This window comes from Carettochelys insculpta, chromosome 6, assembly GCF_033958435.1.
Source record: "Carettochelys insculpta isolate YL-2023 chromosome 6, ASM3395843v1, whole genome shotgun sequence".
Classification (NCBI taxonomy): domain Eukaryota; kingdom Metazoa; phylum Chordata; order Testudines; family Carettochelyidae; genus Carettochelys; species Carettochelys insculpta.
The window spans coordinates 124845483-124863485 of NC_134142.1; the positions used below are offsets into that span (position 1 = coordinate 124845483).

At 60.2% G+C, this 18003-nt stretch overlaps 1 protein-coding gene and 1 pseudogene across 1 annotated transcript; one reads left to right on the plus strand and one right to left on the minus strand.

The window, feature by feature from the left end:
- The first annotated feature begins 239 nt into the window (after positions 1-239).
- LOC142014993 (perforin-1-like) lies at positions 240-2573 on the plus strand (annotated as a pseudogene).
- Positions 2574-7701: 5128 nt separating this feature from the next.
- Positions 7702-15362, minus strand: STX4 (syntaxin 4). Its single transcript, XM_074998346.1, has 11 exons — positions 15229-15362; positions 13781-13891; positions 13584-13683; positions 12567-12641; positions 12346-12416; positions 12147-12255; positions 10819-10895; positions 10588-10725; positions 9964-10074; positions 9517-9651; positions 7702-9421 (listed from the first exon to the last, which is right to left on the minus strand). Exons 1-10 carry the CDS (start codon positions 15259-15261, stop codon positions 9568-9570), a joined length of 909 nt encoding a protein of 302 aa, XP_074854447.1. The 5' UTR covers positions 15262-15362; the 3' UTR covers positions 7702-9421; positions 9517-9567.
- Positions 15363-18003: the final 2641 nt, after the last annotated feature.

Here is an 18003-nt window from a genome sequence, read left to right on the forward strand (position 1 = left end):
GTGGCAATTCGCCCTTAGGTTCGGAGAGCAAGGGCTGGGCTGGCTATAGCACAGGCACTTGGCCATCTCTCCTCTCCGATGCAGGGAGGGTGAGAGGAGCCGGGAGGTGTCTGGTTGTGCCTGGGGAACTGCCTGCCACTAGACGGTCATTCAGGAAGGCTGTCGCTGTGATTCTCCCTCTAGGGTGGCCCAGAGACTGAACCCAGCTCCTGCGGAACGGGTGCAGCCATGACACCACCATGCCCAAATCTAGAGCCTTCATCCCTCTTCTCTTCCTCTTCCCCGGGGGTTTCCCCCTTCTGCTACACTGGCACGGCTGAGGAGTGCAACACGGTCACAGCCTCTGCGTCTGGGCACCACCTGGCCCGGGAGGGCATTGACATCACCACGCTGGGCAGGAGCAGGGCCCACCTTACGGACACCAGTCTGTGGCACAATCCAGGTGGCACCTGCCCCTTGGGCTGGAACCTGCTGCGGGGGGGGGCAGGTGCAGAAGGTGCCCCGGCCATCGCGGACTGGAGGGTGAACGTCTTGTGCAACCAGGACATCAGCAGCTCAGTGGAGGAGTCAGCCATGGGCATGGCCCGGGCAGTGCAACGACTGGAAGACAGAGCTGGAGCTCCCTGAGGAGTCCCATGGCCGGGCCTTGCAGGGCACCCGACCCCGGCTCGCCACCGATGAGAAGGAGCAGCAGGACAAGTACGTTTGTGCTCCATGAGTTCTCCTGGGTGTATTACACGTGAGAATCACCTGCAGCGCCCCCTGCTGGGCCCTGCCCACCCTGCAGCACAGCGCCCCCTGATGGGCCCTGCCTCCCCCTGCAGCACAGCGCCCCCTGCTGGGCCCTGCCCTGCCCCCTGCACCAGAGCGCCCCCTGCTGGGCCCTGCCCTCCCTGCAGCACAGCGCCCCCTGCTGGGCCCTGCCCTGCCCTGCCCCCTGCAGCACAGCGCCCCCTGCTGGGTCCCCCCGTCCCCCCGCAGCACAGCGCCCCCTGCTGGGCCCTGCCCTGCCCCCTGCACCAGAGCGCCTCCTGCTGGGCCCTGCCCTGCCCTGCCCCCTGCAGCACAGCTCCCCCTGCTGGGTCCCCCCGTCCCCCGCAGCACAGCGCCCCCTGCTGGGCCCTGCCCTGCCCCCTGCACCAGAGCGCCTCCTGCTGGGCCCTGCCCTGCCCTGCCCTGCCCCCTGCAGCACAGCTCCCCCTGCTGGGCCCTGCCCCTCCCTGCAGCACAGCGCCCCCTGCTGGGCCCTGCCCCCTCCCTGCAGCACAGCGCCCCCTGCTGCCCCCCCCTCCCACAGCACAGCGCCACCTGCTGGACCCTGCCCCTCCCTGCAGCACAGCGCCCCCAGGGGCTGCACTGGATAAATGTTGCATCACTGACTGATGCTCCTTCCTACTGAACCCCATCCCCCCAGATTAGCCATTTTGTGGGCACCGGGGAAGTGGGGCCAGTTTGTGCTGGGAAAAGGCACCAGGGGTCTCTGGTTGGCTTCTAACTCATCTCTCTTTCCCCCACCAGGCTGCGGGTCCCCCCAGGACGCCTCTGACACCCAACTTCTTTGAAGCCCTCAGCAGCCTCCCTGCCAGATGTGACCTGGCCACACACCGGCCCTTCCTGGGGACGTACAGCACACACCGCGTCAGCCAGGCAGCGCTGGGCGGCCGCGTGCGGCGGCTGACAGCCATCCCCACCTGCCGGGCGGTGCTCGATGGGCTGACAACTGCCAAAATCAAGGAGCACCTGGGCACACGGTTCCTGCAGGACCTGGGCTTGGTCCACAGCCCCTCTCACTCCCACGCGCATCAGCAGAGCAGCCAGGACAGCTGGAGCTCCCAGGCACCATCCACGGATGACCGTGCCGAGGTGACAGGGCCATGGCCGTGCCAACCTGCGCCACACCACCCAGCAAGACCCCAGGGCGCTCTCGGCCTGGATGGAGAGCCTCAAAGCCAGTCCCAGTCTGGGCTCCTATGCCCAATGCCCATCCACACCTTGGCGGGGTCGGCCAACCCCAGGCGGCAGGCGCTGAGGCAGGCTGTGAAGGAGTACGTGGCTGAGCGAGGGCACAGGAGTGTCCTCAGAGCTGCCCATAGGGTGGAAGGGCCGACCCCTTGGACCCCTGCAAATACCACTGCTCCGGCGACCCCCTCACCAACTCCAGGTGCTGCTTGCTCCAGCGGGGCCTGGCCCAGCTGAAGGTCCACACCCTGTCAGGCAAAGACCTGAAGGGGGACGCTGTGACCGCCAGCAACATCTACCTGAAGGTATTTGTCCAAGACAGGCAGCGGCAGGCAGGCTACACCAAGGACAATCCTATGTGGTTCGAGGACCTGGACTTCTGGGCGGTGCCGCTGCCGGTGAAGCCCGTACTGAAGGTGGAGGTGTGGGACAAAGACTCATGGCGCTTTTTTGATGTCCTGCTGGCCACCTGCCGCACCCTCTTCAAGGTAGGCAGGAACGTCACACATACCTGCCTCATCTCCCCCAGCCTCGTGACGTATTCCTACGCGCTGGACTGCGGGCCCAACCTGGGCCGGGACAGCCGCCAAGAGTACGTGCCAGTCAGAGGCTAAGGGGGTAGAACGCAGGTGTCCTGGTTCCCCCCTGCTCTAACCACTAGCCCCCACTCCCCTTCCAGCTCTGAGGGCAGAATGCAGGAGTCCTGGCTCCCAGCTCCCCTGCTCTAACCACCAGCCTCCACTCTCCTTCCAAAGCCGGGGACGTACCCAGGAGTCCTGTCTCCCAGCCCCTCCGCCTCCACTCTGACCACTCGCCCCCACTCCTTTCCCTTCACTGGGGATGGAACCCAGACACACGGGTTCCCAGCCCCTCCCCACACTCTTTCCAAGACTCTCAAGAAAATCAAGTGGCCCTACCCTGCTCCACAAGCCTGGCCCATCTCCAAGGGTGGGCAGGGATTTGCCTATTCAAACTTTACTGTTGGGTTCAGGAATGCGAGTTTTGCCGCCTCCAGGGTGAAGTAGTGCCGTAAAGCAATTAAGCTCCTCGTTGCTGGTGTCCTGAGTTGTTATTTCACCAGCCACTGGGGGCACCATTACTGCAACATGGCACATTCTTGTGCTGTAGCATAGCCTGCTGCGGAATACACAACATGCGTGTAGTGGGCGACACACAAGTGGGCCAGAAAGTCTCCAAATGTGGGGATGTTTTCTGCACTGAAGGGGATGGCAGACCTCTCACGTTGCGAGGATGGGTGTCTACACTAGCACCGCGTGTTCCCCTTGCACAGAAAAGCCCAAGGATGAGACCCCCAATAAACATGCCTCCAAATCCCCCCCACCCCCAACTTGCAAAGAATTGAAGGGAATTTTGAACAAAGCCAGCCCAGTTCTCGGCGTACACTGGCACCCCCCAGTGCCTCCTCACGGGACCACCTCCCTGTCCCCAGACAGCAGCCAATGCCAGGCACCTCAGAGGAAGACCAGGACAGGGAATCATCCAGTGATCCCTCCCCTTTCATTCCTTCAGAAAACACATGGTAAACCAAAATGATTTGGAGGATGGAGCACAACCTACGAGGAGAGGCTGAGGGATTTGGGCTTATTTTAGTTAGCAGAAGAGTAGAGTGAGGGGGGATTGGACAGCAGCCTTCAACCTCCTGAACAGGGGTTCGAAGGAAGCTGGCGAGAGGCCGTTCTCAGTAGTGATGGCAGAACAAGGAGCAATGGTCTCAAGTGGCAGTGGGAGAGGTGTAGGTTGGATGCTAGGAAGGACAGTTTCCCCAGGCGGGTGGTGAAGCACTGGAATGTGTTGCCTAGAGAGGTGGTGGAATCTCCATCCTCAGAAGTTTTTAAATCCAGGTTTGACAAAGCCCTGGCTGGGATGACTTACTTGGGGTTGGTCCTGCTGTGGGCAGGGGGCTGGACTCGATGACCTCCTGAGGTCACGACCAGCCCCAGGATTCTATGAAAGGTCAATGTAGCCCAGGATCCTGTCTTCAGGCAGAGGCCAAAGCCAGATGTCCCAGAGGGAGTGAACAGAACAAGCCATTAAGTGATCTACCCTCTGTCACCCATTTCCAGCCTCTGACAAACAGAAACGAGGGCCACCACCCCACCCATCCTGGCTCCCAGCCAGCGATGGCCCTAACCTCCATGGATTTATCTAGCTCTTCTCTCAACCCTACTAAAGCCCTGATCTTCACAACCTCCTCTGGCAGGGAGTTCCACAGGTCGACTGTGCTTTGAGCGAAGAAACACTTCCTTTTATTGGTCTCAACCCGGGTGCCTCCTCATTTCATTGGATGACGCCAATGGGTGTGTTGCGGGAACAAGTAAACAATTTTCCTTACAGTAAACCCTCGAGATATACGCAACCACAGTGTGTGTGTCTTGGGTTAACGCAACGGCCAACCCGGACAGGAGCAGGAAAGCACTTCTGTCAGGGGCAGCAGCCGCCGGCCAGGCTAACATCCCTGTCAGGGCAGCCGCTTGACGCTTGCTGCCCCGACAGGAGCAGCTTCCCAGTCCCTGGAGTGGCAGGGAGCTGGGAACCAGGCTACCCCTGGTTCCCGCCTCCCCGCCACTGGCTGGAGCCAGGACACTGACCAAGGCTGCTGCCCTGATCAGTTGTCCAGCTCTGCAAGAGGAGGGGAGCTGGGATCCAAGCTGTTCCCTGGTTCTCAGCTCCCTGCCACTCTGGCAGCCAGGAAACTGACCAGCGCACCAGTTTCCCAGCTCCTGCAAGCCCGGGGAGCCAAGAAACAAGCAGCAGCACAAAAATGAAAGCGACACGAGGCTGCAGAAACCCAGCCCCTCCATAACTCGAGGGTTTACTGTACTCCCTTCCTCCACACCAGCCCTGTCTGTCATGGCCCAGCCAGGCCTGGGAAAGGAGACAAGGCCCAGCTGGCTCAGGCCCAGCGGTCGCAGTAGAAGCCAGGCAAAATGAGGGATCAGGACCCGTGACTTAATTGCAGCTGAAGGAGGAGCAATGGGGGAGGCTCGCTGAGGGGGAAAGAGAGCGAGCGGCTGCTGCCAGCACCTGGGCCACTTGGGATCTGCTAAATTCTATTCCAGCTCTCACTGCTCTGGCCCCTTGCTTCCTGGTCAGAGGACGTCTGCGGCTCCTGGGGTGCTTGTCGGCCTGTGATGGGGTTCTGGGGTCCCCCAAGCTCTGCACCCTGTCCGCAGGCAGGAGAGTCTCTCACTCAGCAGGAAAACAGCAGGTTTATTAGCCGACAGCACACAGCATCATACAGAGGAGTCAGTACAGCAGGCAGAGACAGCCAGTCCAATCCATGTTGGGGAGAGGAGGCCCCGAGGGCCCCCCCCAGAGCTGGGGCCTTGCCCCCTCCTTTGTCTCTCTCTCTCTCTCAGCCCAGACTCCCTGCTTCCCAACTCCCAGTTTCAATTCAAACCCCTCAGGCTCCACCTCCTCCTTTGTCTGCAGTACAAAGGTGTTACCTGGTCATCAAGGTTACCCTCAGCAGGAGCCCCACACCCTCTGTGAGTCACTCACATACACACAGGTACCCCTACTCCATCACACAGCCCCAGAGGAAACGCTGCCTGCGGAACTTGCCCTGAGCTCCTGCTTCAGACCAGGCGTCCGTCTCCATGGGGTGAGTGCTCCAGCAGGGTCGTAAAGCCTCACCCAGGCTAGCAGGGCGCAGCCAGGGCCCGGCAGAGCAACTGCAGGGAAGGGGTGATGGTTGCACTAATCCCAGGCTTCCCCGCGATAGCCAGTGAGCCTTCCACTGTTCCCATCCACAGGCGGAATGTATTTTGTTACATGCACCAAGGTGTGAACAGATGCGCACCCCACACACACACCACCCCTCCCCCCCAAAGCTGTGGGCGCTCTACCACCAGCTGGGCAGCCCCTGAATCTCTGCTAAGAACAGGGGCTGTAACTTAAACCTGGCTGGAGATTCAGCCCTTTACGTCTCATCCAGCCGTCTGTGGGCAGAGAGCTGCACCCCGTCCTCTAACAGCCCTGACCGTCTCTAAGGGCTGTTCCCAAGACAGACCCTACCCTGGACTTCGGCATTTCCTCCCAGCTCAGGCTTCTAAACCTTTTGCGGTTGGTTGGTTGCCCGTTCGCGTCTGGTCTCTCTACATTACGTCCCTTCCTTCCCCAAAGCGCGGGGCCTGCACCCGAGGACAGTTCTCGGCCTGAAGGCTCACAAGTGCCGACGAGAACAGGATAACGACCTCCCGTGTCTTCCTTACGACACTCCTGCTAACGCGCCTCCCGCCATCAGCCTGTACCACAACCACATCACGTTCTTTACGATCCAGTCTAGCCCCCAGTCCTTCACTGCACCAGCCCTCCACACACAGACTGCCTGAAGACATGCCGAAAACTCAGTGGGGGAATTCACATTGGCTTAACCAAAAAGTGAAGTGGTGGCAAAGTGAGAGAGAGAGAGAGAGAGGCTACGTCTACACTAGCCCCAAACTTCGAAATGGCCACGCAAATGGCCATTTTGAAGTTTACTAATGAAACGCTGAAATGCATATTCAGCGCTTCATTAGCATGCGGGCAGCCGCGGCACTTCAATAGACGCACCTCACCGCCGCACGGCTCGTCCTGACAGGGCTCCTTTTCGAAAGGACCCCACCTACTTCAGAGTCCCCTTGTTCCCATCAGCTCATAGGAATAAGGGGACTTAGAACCCCGACTACTTCGAAGTCCCCTTATTCCTATGAGCTGATGGGAACAAGGGGACTCTGAAGTAGGTGGGGTCCTTTCGAAAAGGAGCCCCGTCAGGACGGGCCGCGCAGCGGAGGTGAGGCATGTCAATTTTGAAGTGCTGCAGCCGCCCGCGTGCTAATGAGGCACTGAATATGCATTTCAGCGCTTCATTAGTAAACTTCAAAATGGCCATTGCGAAGTTTGGGGCCAGTGTAGACATGGCCAGAGAGAGAGAGACACACAAAATACATAAAATGTTTTGAGGGGTTTTTCAAACTAAAATAGGAGATTTTGACAGGACGTGAAGTGTTCGAATGTTTCAAATTGCTTCCCCCATGGCAGGGGGAGTCAGACCCCATTTTCTGAAGTTGACGCAAACTCACACGATTTCCCCTTTCTCCTGGATTCAGCATTTCTGGGTGAAATTCTGCCCTGTTCCAGTTGCAATCCCAGGGTCCCTGGCTCTTTGGACCGGACAAGGAGAAATGGGCTTAAGCGGCAGCAAGGGAGGGTTAGGTTGGACATTAGGAAAATCTTGCTATCAGGGTGGCTGAACCCTGGAATAAATTGCCAGGGGAGGCTGTGAAATCTCCATCAGTGGAGATATTTAAGAGCAGGGTGGACAGACACCTATTGGGGATGGTCTATACAGTGCCTGGCCTTGCCCTGAGGGCAGGAGAGTGGACGCAATGACCTCTCGAGGTCCCTTCCAGGTCTCATGTTGCATGATTTGCAGAAGGAACTGACATGAAACAAGCTGCTTGGGGGACTGGAGAGGGATGCAGAAGCCCCGCCCCCTGCTGGTAGTTATTGTAACACAGACGTGCCGAACACCAGACACGGTCACGTCACTTCAGGGACCTGTGACCCAGGAGCGCTCACCCAGCGCTCAGATGCAGCCACCTCTAGGGAGAGGCAGCTGGGGAACAGCCGAACAGCAACACCGCACCAGGCATGCGTGCCAGGCACTCCAATGCAGCTGCTTCTGGGGCGGGGCAGCTGGGAAGAATTTTCGCACATGAGGCTCAAACGCCCGCCCCAGGGGACAGCTTTAAAAGTGCTTCATTTCTTTATTATCAGTTTTATTACAAAATACAAGTCAGGCCACATTCAATCACCAAGGCAACCAGGAACCATCACGCCACAGGGCACCGCTGAGGTTAAGAATTAAAAACCAACAGCTGCGACAAGAACCCAGCAGCACCTCCCTGCTCTAACCATTAGACCCCACTCCCCTCCCCAGCCAGGGGGAGAACCCAGGAGTCCTGGGCTCCCAGTCCCGCCTGCTCTAACCACCAGATCCCACTCCCCTCCCACAGCCAGGGAGAGAACCCAGGAGTCCTGACCCTCGGCCGAGTTAAAGGGGACAGCTCCAATCTGGCTGAGGCCACAGACAGTCAGACCCAGCCTGGTAGTGGGGCACTGGAGGGGCAGGGTCACCCCCCACCTGTGCAGCTAGGGAGGGGGCTCCAGAGGCTGCTGTGGGCCAGGGAAGAGAGGGGCAGACAAGAGCGGGTGGTGAGGAGCCCCCAGAGGGTATAATACAGGCAGTGCAAGGCCCATGCTAAGGCTGGGAGTGATGGGGGTGTTAGGCTGCCAAGGAAGTGGCCAGACACCGACAAGGATACAGGTACCCCCCAGCTGCTGCCTCCTTTAGGAGCCAGGACAGGGGGCAGGGGGAGGAGCCCACAGGAAGCAGGAGACTCAAAGAGACAGCTGGCCTGCCCAGCTCAGCAGGCTGATAGTGGTGGGGAGGGTCCACGCCCAGAGCCGGGCCGTGTGGGAGGGCATCCCCCTACCACGCCTGGAGACAGAAGGGGGCCGTTGAGGTGGGAGCAGCACTCGAATGGGAGGTTAACACTGAACCCCGGGGGGTGAAGGCACAAGAGACATGGGGAGGCGGCTGCCCCCGCAGGGCTGGGGACGGAACCCGGGAGTCCTGGCTCACGGGGGAGGGGGCAGGGTGCCCGACCCCAGAGAAGCCACCCTGCTGTTTTGGCACTTACCTCACTGCAGTGTGACCAGAGCGTGACCCCCCCACCCCTCTATGAAGGCCATAGCGGGGATCCACCGTGGTACCTCCCCAAGACACAGCAACCCCCCCGATACCCTCCCTGGGGCACAGAGCCCCCGCCCGACGGAGAACAGCAGGGGAAGGAAGCAGGCACCCAGGAAGCGGTAAGAAACGAGACAGGAAACGGCTGAGCTGGAGAGCGGGGCGGGGCCAGCACACAGAAAGGAAGTTGTCATTACCGAAACAGGAAGTAAAAGCTGAGGGCGGGGCCTATGGGAAGCCAGTTTCCCCCGGACAGGAAGGAGATACCGGCAGGAAGGCGGGCGAGGCAGGAAGTGGGCGTGGCCAGGAAGGCGCAAGCCAACCAGAAGCGCTCTTGCTCAGCGCGTGAAGTTAATGCTGGTGTGAGGGGCTCTGCCATGCCATGTGGCAGGTCCCAAAAGAGGAAGTGGCCCGAAAAGGAGGGGCGGAGCCCCAGGAAGCGACAGGGAGCACAACCCACCGGACAGCAATACCACAAATTCACAGGCCTCTGAAAACCGGAGGCTCTTCGGGGAGGATCTCACCCCACCCCGAAGGCAAGAGACACGTGGAGTCCATAGGAACCGTCCTGGATGGCAGGGGCTGGGGCTGGCCAGACACCGGTTTGTGCTTAAAGATCAGGCCTTGAACCCGGGTCTGGGTCTGGCTCTGGCCATCAGTGCAGGAGGCTCCCAGCAGGGGGCAGTGGTTCTGTGCTGGCGAGTCCTGCAAGGCACAATCCAGCCGAGGTTATAAAGGAGCCGGCCCAGCCAGCCCCGCGCCCCTGCGGTCCGGAGAGGCGAGCGTGCCCCGGTGCTTACCGCAGGCCCCAGCCCCGCCGTGGGGGGAGAGGGTGGAACTCGGAGGCTGGCCTAGCCGGTGGCGATGACCACGCCAATGATGACGACGACAACGACGACGGTGATCGAGAGGCAGATGATGATCATGAACTTCTTCTGCCGAGCCCGCAGGGAAGGGGAGAGCGTTAGAGGGCAGGGACTGGACCTGGGTCTGTTACCCTCCCCCCTCCCGCTACCTGCCCCACTCCCCTCCCCCAGCTGGGGATCAAAGCCAGGAGTCTTGGCTGCCAGCCCCACCTGCCCCGTCTCTCCACCCAGAGCCCACAAAAGACCCAAGTGTCCTGGCTCCGAGTCTGCCGTGAGCTGAGGGTCCTCCCTTCTCCAGGGGTGCTAGGTCTGATCCAGCTCCTCAACCGGGGGCAGGAGACGTTTGCACAGCGCAGCAGGAGGGGACCCTCGGAGACCCACCTTGCGGGCTTTCTGCTGGCTCTCCCTGGCCGACTCGAGATGGACCTGGCCCTTCCTGACGTAATCCTCTGAGTCCAGGATGTTCTTCTCGATCCGATCGATCATCTCCCCCTAGAGGCCGGGGGGAAGGAGGTGGCAGGGAGCCCATCAGCCAGTCCGCCTTGGGGCCAGGATTGGGGGAGTGAATCGGGAGCAAGGCTGAGAGATGGGGGAGCGTGGGAGACTAAGGCAGAAGAGCTGCAACAAAGGTAGGCTGGACCAAGCTATGGAAGCAATTGGGTGGCCCCTACAGGAAGCTGCACAGGAAGTGGCAGACAGACAGGAAGTGGCCCCAGACAGGAAGTGGCCATTGGCCGGAGGGAGGGGGGCAGGGCACACAGGAAGTGGCCCTTCCCCAAACAGGAAGTGGCCGTTGGCCGGAGGGAGGGGGCAGGGCACACAGGAAGTGGCCCTTCCCCAGACAGGAAGTGGATACTGGGCAGAGGGCAAGAAGCACAGGAAGCGGTAATGCCCCAGACAGGAAGTGACAGCTGGCGGGAGAGGGCAGGTCCATGGGGGCGGGGGGGCGCCAGCGGCCCGGAGGAGGCAAGCTGCCTACCCAGGAGGTTCTGGGGCACCCCCTACCTGCAGCTCCACCTCGGTGGCGAGGTAGGTGAACATATCGTGCAGCTCCTGGATGCTGCGCTCCAGCTTGAGGATCTCCCCGTGCCGCGTTTCGATCTCATTCAGCGCCTGCTTGGTCACACGCGTGTCCTTCACGATCTGGGGGGCGGGGAGGAAAGTGGGGGTCAACACCCGGCCCGGCCTGGCCTGGCCAGCGCCGCCCCCCCAGGCCCTCCCCCGGCTGGCACTCACGTTTGAGACAAACACCTCCGTCTGCCCACTCTCCAGCATCTGCTCCAGCTCTTCGTCCGACACCACCCCGCCGCCAGCTGCCGGGGGAGTCAGGCACTGTGTTAGTGCCCTTTTCTGCCCACTAGACCCCACTGCCCTCCCACAGCAAGAGCTCACAAGCCCCGGCTCCCACCCTGGAGCATCCTGACACGCTAGACCCACCGCCCTCCCAGAGCTGGGAAGAGAACCCAGGGGTCCTGGCCCCAGCCCAGTGATGGAACCCTAAGGGATTAAGCCCCATCTCTATCGATTTGATGAAAATTGGCCCCCTTTCGCCCCCGGATGGTACCCCGGCACCGACACAGCCAACCCCTTTCTCCCAGTGCAGAACCTCAAGAGCTCAACCCCAAATCAGACCTGGGCACAGGAGCGTATCTGGGGCTCTTTCGGCAACCAGGGCTGCAAGGCCAACCCAGCCGGTTCTGAGAGCCCCCCCCGAACACACCAGCCCAACCGCACACCAGCCTCAAGTCTCAGCAGGCTGAACTCCCACCCGGTAGCGCCTGCTGAAAACATCCCACCGCCCAGCTGGGTGCTGGGTAAGGCTGTGGACCCTGGAAAGGGCGTTTGTTGTCGCAGAAGACGCACTGAGCGGGGCCCTGGCCACTGCTCCCTGTAAGCCGAGTGCTCGGGGGCCTTGCAGGAGAGATTCAAATGGCACACAAGTAGGTTGTGTCTCTCTCCGCGTGGTACACAGCACCCTGAAGTGTTTATTCTGCACACGGACGGAAGAGATTAGAGCAAACGGTGCTCCTAGCTGGATCAATGCAGGGATAGGAGACCCCTGTCAGAACCCACACCCCTCCCAGGGCTGGGAGCAGAATCCAGGAGTGCTGGCTCCCAGGCCTCCCCCAGCTCGCTGCTCTTCTACTGATCCCCGGCTTGGGTTTGAAGCCGTGAATTCCAGACCCCTCTGCTCTCGGCCCAAGAGCAACCTGCCTGAGCACTACAGCCACCGCCCTCCGAACGCAGCGGAAAGGCGAATGCCATTAGCTTGCAACAGCGGCAGATGCTTGGTTTCCTGCAGGCCTAAAGGAAGGGCTGCATCAGCCGGCGGCGGCAGCCAGCACACAGCCCATCTCAAGGAGCCGCCACAGGGGCTGGGTTCACTCCCCTGGTTACACCCCAGGGCTTGCCTGAAACACTCAGCTCCACTGGGGCAGGACTGTCTCCGTCTAAGGGGCTGGGCCCCCCGGCCAGCCCAGAGTCCAGGCTGATGCTCTGGGCTGCCAGCAGGCAGGATGAGGGGGGTAGCCCGTCCGGGGGCCGGCCCCGCGTCCAGCACTCACTGATCTGCAGCTGCCGGTGGATCCTCTCTACGTTGCGGTCGCGGTACTGCGACTGGACGCTGTTGCACTTGTTGATCAGGTCCAGGAACTGCTTGGACAGGATGCCGTGCTGGGAGCAGGGATGGGGAGTCAGTCGCGGCTCCTGGGCCCGGCCCCTCCCCCGTATCCACTGCCAGCGAGCTCGGCCCCTCCCCCTCACCTGGGTCCTCTTCATCCGCGTGTTGATGGCGTTTCTGTTCTCGTCCTCCTCGCCCGTCCTGGGCTCAATGGCTGGGGAGACACTGGAGTTGATGGAGAGAACACCCAGGTGACCAGGCTCTCGGCCCCGCCCCCACCCCCACTCCTGGTCCAGAGCTGGGGGTGGAACCCAGGCGTCCAGCTCCACACCCCCTCCCCCTCCTCCAATAACCTCACACTCACTTTTCAAACGGCCCCGAATGTCTTTGGCCATGTCCTTGATCTCCTCGCGCAGCCTCTGCAGATCTTGCTTCATGCCTGGGCAGATGGCGGGCGGGGGGTGTTAGATACCAACCAAGACTCTCTCCACCCCGTTCCCAGGAACAATTCCAACTCCGCCGCCAGAGCTTTAGGGTCCCTCCCCTCCCCGAGGGGCATTTCCAGAGGTCCGTCCTCCAGAGAGGTACAGGCAAAGCCCCCACTCCCTCAGGGTCCCCCTCCATCTGCCCCACACACTCCCTTCCCCGGACTGATCCATACATTTCCCCTCCCCCCCCGAAAAACTGCTCCCCAGAGACCGCCCCACATATCCCCCCACGCGACTCAGCTCTCCCCTGCCCGACCCTCCCCACACATTGCCACGGATGCCGTGAAGCCCAGGACTTCATCAGGGCTCAGAGAAGAACTAGGTAAATCCACGGGGGTTTGGTCCATCCATGGCTGTTACCAGGCTGGGCAAGGAGGTGTCTCAGCCTCTGTCAGAACCAGGGAACGGGTGACTTGATTCCCTCTTCTGTTCACACCGTCAGGGGCACCTGGCGTTGGCCCCTCTGAGACGAGAGGACCCAGGGCTGGACCGTTGGTCTGACGCAGCCTGGCCATTCTCATGCCTCGTCCCCTCGCGAGTGCTCCGACTGCCCCATAGACCTGGTCTCATGCCTAACACCTCCCCTCCCACAAACTGCTCCACATCCCCCCTTCCAGCCTCCCCCAGCCCTCCCAGTTCCCCTCACCTCCTCTGCACCGCGCCCCCGTCCCCTCTTCCATGCCCCCTGAGTAGCCCACCCGACCGCCAGCCTTCCCCCACACTTCCTCCAGACACGCCCCAGGCTTCTCCCTGGCTCCCCTTCCCCTCCCCACACCACCCCTGCCCTGACCTGCCCCAACCTGATGCTGCTGGGGAGGCCCAAAATTTCAGGTGGAAGGAGGGAAAGACAACACATCCCTGCCCCCCACCCCAGTCCTTGACCTCCAGCTTACTGTCCTCTGGCAGCGGGGTGGCCAGGATGGTGGTCTGATGCTTTTCCAGGTCCTTCACTTTCTCCTCCAGGGTCTTCAGGGCCTGGCGGATGCCCCGGGCCTGCAGGGGCAGAAAACAGACGGAGATGAGAGTAGCCAGAGCCAGCGTCCCCTGTGCCCCACGGCGGGTGCTCTCTGGAGGGCAGAGGCGGGGTTACCGTCAGGAAGAACTCGTCCAGTGGCTCCCCTTCATCCTTGAACTTGGCCGTTCCCGGCTTTACCACCAGGGCCACGCGTTCGGTGCCCTCGTCCTCCGAGTTCTCATCATCCTGGAGGTGGGGCAGGGCGTGTCAGGCACTGCACATGGAGCCCCGCTCTGCAGCCGGCTCCTGACTCCATGCCCCACCCCTGCCCCTCTGGTCACTCCTCAGCCCCGAGCAACACCCCACCCCGACCCCTGCCCCCCAGCCCAATGCCCAATCCCCCTTTCCCTGCTACACCTCCACACTCCAGTCCCTGCTGCCCGACATCCAGCTGATGTGCCCTCTCCCCATCTCCCTGCCCCACATCTGTGCCCCCTTAGTCCTCACTCCCCTTCTCCCACACTAACACATCCAGTCAATTCCCTGGTCACAGCTCCACTCAGGCCCAGCCTGGCACCATCGCCCACCCCATCTAATCCCAGCTATGCAAAAGTCATTAACGCACTAGGGATCAGCTGCCCCTGGCCAGGGAACTCCATGGGGTTCCCCCCCACCACCCCGGCAATGGGGCTACAGCATGAGCCCTAGGCTCACCCTGGCTCTGTTGCCGATGCTCTGTGTGATCATGCACGGCGCTCTGCCTCCTGGCCTCAGTTTCCCTACCTATGATATGGGGGCAGGGGCCTGCGTTTGCCTGTCCACACCCGGGGGTGCTCAGGGTGGCAGCAGTGGTCTCTCCCTGGGTCTGTGCAGCGCCCGGCACGACAGGGCATCTCCAGGGCTTTATGGGGTCTGGGGAGGCAGCTCCCCCGCACAGCGACCCCAAGGAGACATTAACCCTTCACCTGCCGCACGGGAGCGCGGGCCACACCGCTGCCACTGACGGACCTGCAGGAGGCCAGACCCCAGGGTGAGGGGCACGGCAGCGGGAGGGAGGGAGCGACCACACCACAGGCGGCAGCAGACGGGGAGGGAACCACAGAGATGGGGTTTCCAGGTGGGGGAACAGCCCGAGGGATCAAGGAAGGAGGGGGCTACCTGGGGGGAACAGCCCCGGGGAGGGGGTGCAGCAGAGGGGGGAGGAGGCTACCTAGGGGGAGCAGCCCCAGGGGGGAAGGGTGCAGCGGAGGGGGGGCTACCTGAGGGGAACAGCCCCGGGGAGGGGGCGCAGCAGAGGGGGGAGGGGGCTACCTAGAGGGAACAGCCCCGGGGGGGGGGGGGTGCAGCAGAGGGGGGAGGGGGCTCCCGGGGGGGGCGGGAACATGAAGAAGGAGGAGGGGACCCCCTGGGAGGAACAGCCCCGGGGGGGGGGGAACGCACAGAGAAGGGAGGTGGCTCCCTGCGAGGAGGGACGCAGCAGAGGGGGAGGGGGCTCCCTGGGAGGAACAGCCCCGGAGGAGGGGACCTGCAGAGGGGGGAGGGGGCTCCCGGGGCGGGGGGAACAGCCCAGGCGCGTCTCTCACCTCGTGCTTCAGTTCCTGCGTTCGATCCCTCATGGTCTCTCCCAGCCGCAGACAACCCCGCGACCCCCCTCAGCCCGCCCGAGATGGAACTTTCCCCGCTCCCTCTACGCAGGCGCTTGCCGCCCCGCGCGGGACCGGAAGAGCGGGTGAGCTGGGGCGGAAGTAACTCCGCCCCGAGCGGAAGTCCGTCCCCAGCCGATGTGGTACGAGCGCGGCAGGGCCCGCGGGGAGACCGGAGGCAGCTCAGCCGCGAGGGAAGAGCCGTGATCGGAAGTTGGGTCGCCCCGAGCGGAAATCAGGCTGTGTCCAGGCGTCTCCTCCCCGGAAGTTCCTCTGCCCTGACCGGAAGTTGCCCTCCAAACGCAGACAGTCACCCCGCCCGCCGCGCTTCTAAGTGGAGTTGGCGCGGGGAGGATACCATAGAGTTCTTGGGGCGCATAGACTGTCCTTTGGCTTCTGGTCCTCCCAGCTCTTTTCTCAGTCCACCCCGATATGGCCTCACACGCCTTCCCCGATCCCGTGACAGTCCCAAGGAGACCAACCATAGAGTTGACCAAGGCAAGAGAGACCAGAGTGTCACCCTGTCAACTGGGGGGCGGTGACTGGTGGATGTGTGGGGTTGGGGACCGTAGGGAATGGGACACGAGGCATTTCCCCTCAAAGGGACTCTTGGATAGGCCCCGGCACTGCAACTGGAACAATACTGAGACAATTAGCATAGCCACAGGAAAAGGCTCCTGTGCAAATATGTAAAGTGGGTTGAGCCCTAAACGTGCACTCAGGAAATGTGGCTTCTAGTCCTAGCTCTGCCATTGGAATTCTTCATTACTTTGGGCAAGTCAGTTCCCCTCCCTGTGCCTCAGTTTCCCCCTTGTGTAAAATAGGGATCATGATACTAATCTTTAGTTGGGCAATGTAGGGCTGGTCTGGGAAAGCTCCCTTGTCACCCAGGAGCAGTATTTACATACCTAATGAGTTGATACACATTATCAGGTGTATTATGGTCAGAGATGGAAAAAGTAACCAAAAAGTTATGTAAGTATAAGTACAGCTGATTGGGGTGGAGGGTATTGAAGTACAAGTCACCAGGGTCCCCCTCTTCCCCTTTCCCTGCCCCGTCTCCCAGCTTGGAAAACTTCTTGAGTAAAAGTACACACACACACATCATATCTTGACTGTACTCAAGTATCCAGAAGTGAACACAGCTGCACATTTACTCAAGTAATGTTTTGGGTACTTTTTCCACCTCAGATTATGGTTAGTGTTGCCAACTTTCCTGAGTAGAGTGGCATCTGGTCAGGAAAGTTCGCAACTCTAATTCTGGTGGTGAGTTGAGACTCAGTGATTGACCAAGGACTACACAGGGAGTCAGCAGCAAAACTGGAGATAATCCTGGAATCCTACTCCAGATTCTTGTATTCACTATTCATTACAGCAGGGGTTCCCAAACTTCATATTGTTGGGACCCAATTTTTCTCAGTACCTTATTTTGTGGCCCAAAAATATAATCACATATTTAAAAAGAGAATGAAACATGAATAAATTTTCACTGTTTATTATCTATCCACAGTAATGATAGTACATAGTGATACTTTATATATTTTCTAAAGATGGGTATTTTTTGTCCAAGGACCAGTACTGAGCCGCGGACCACACTTTGGGAAATGCTGCATTACAGGAACTGTGATGACGCCCCTTGCAGCTGCTGCCTGGAGGGCCCTCCTGAATCCATGCCAAATCCACAAGTTCCGCTTTCCCTTTAACATTGGCAGGGGAATCCCTGGTTACTGCATTTGGTAGCAGGACATTGGCTGCTGCAGTTCTCCTTTCTGTGACTGACGGCACAGGCTGCTCGCTTGGCACTCTCCCTGTCTGTCTCTGCACAATGAGTCAGGGTTAGAAATCGTCCTGGCAGAAACCAGAATGAATTAATTCATCCAGCCAAAGCCAAAGAGAAAAGCCAAGGAGACAAAACAAGGAACAGTCCTCAGTCCCAACCTGCAGTGCTACACTCAGCTGGTGCCCCTCTATCCTGCCCCACAGCCCCTAGATATTCCTGCTCTGGGTTTCTTCTACTCTGCATTGCTGGTGCCCTAAATCCTGACCCATACACCCCTGCTTTCCTAGCCCTGGGGTCTCACACACAGTCGTGCACATACATGCTGTCAGTGCCCATTAACCTCAAACCACAGGCCCCCGGTAAACCTAGCTATGAACCCACCATGGCTCATTGTGATTTCCGCACCAAACCATCGGACTAACCCAGTTCCAAAGGCGAAATGCCAAGTGAATCAGCTGCAATTTGGCCCCTCCCCTTCAGAGCCCCAGGCCATGCCTGTGCTGACTCACCACTTGCATGGCAATAAATTAACTACCTCAATTAGCAGATACCATCCAGCCTTGAGATGCCACACGCACTGTTTCCAGTAAAAAAGGGCTGATGAGAAAAACCACCAGATAAAGTCATCCAGTATATATGAGGTGTAGTAAGGTAGCATCACTAAACGTGCCCAAGATCAGTTCCCAGTCATCCTAGGTGTGGCCCAGACACAGTGAAAGACAGACCCTGCCCTGAAGAGGTCACCACCTCAGGCCAGGTCTACCCTGGTACTTATTGTGGCAATCAGAAGTCGCTGGTGTGGTGTCCAGGTCTCCTGCTCCACCAGTGATGATAACCATTCTCCTGCGTGTTTGACCCCTTATGTGTAGCGTTGGCTTGTGCAAGTAGCCGGCACAGCAGACTCCAAGAAAGCCCCAGCAAAGATCCCCAGATCA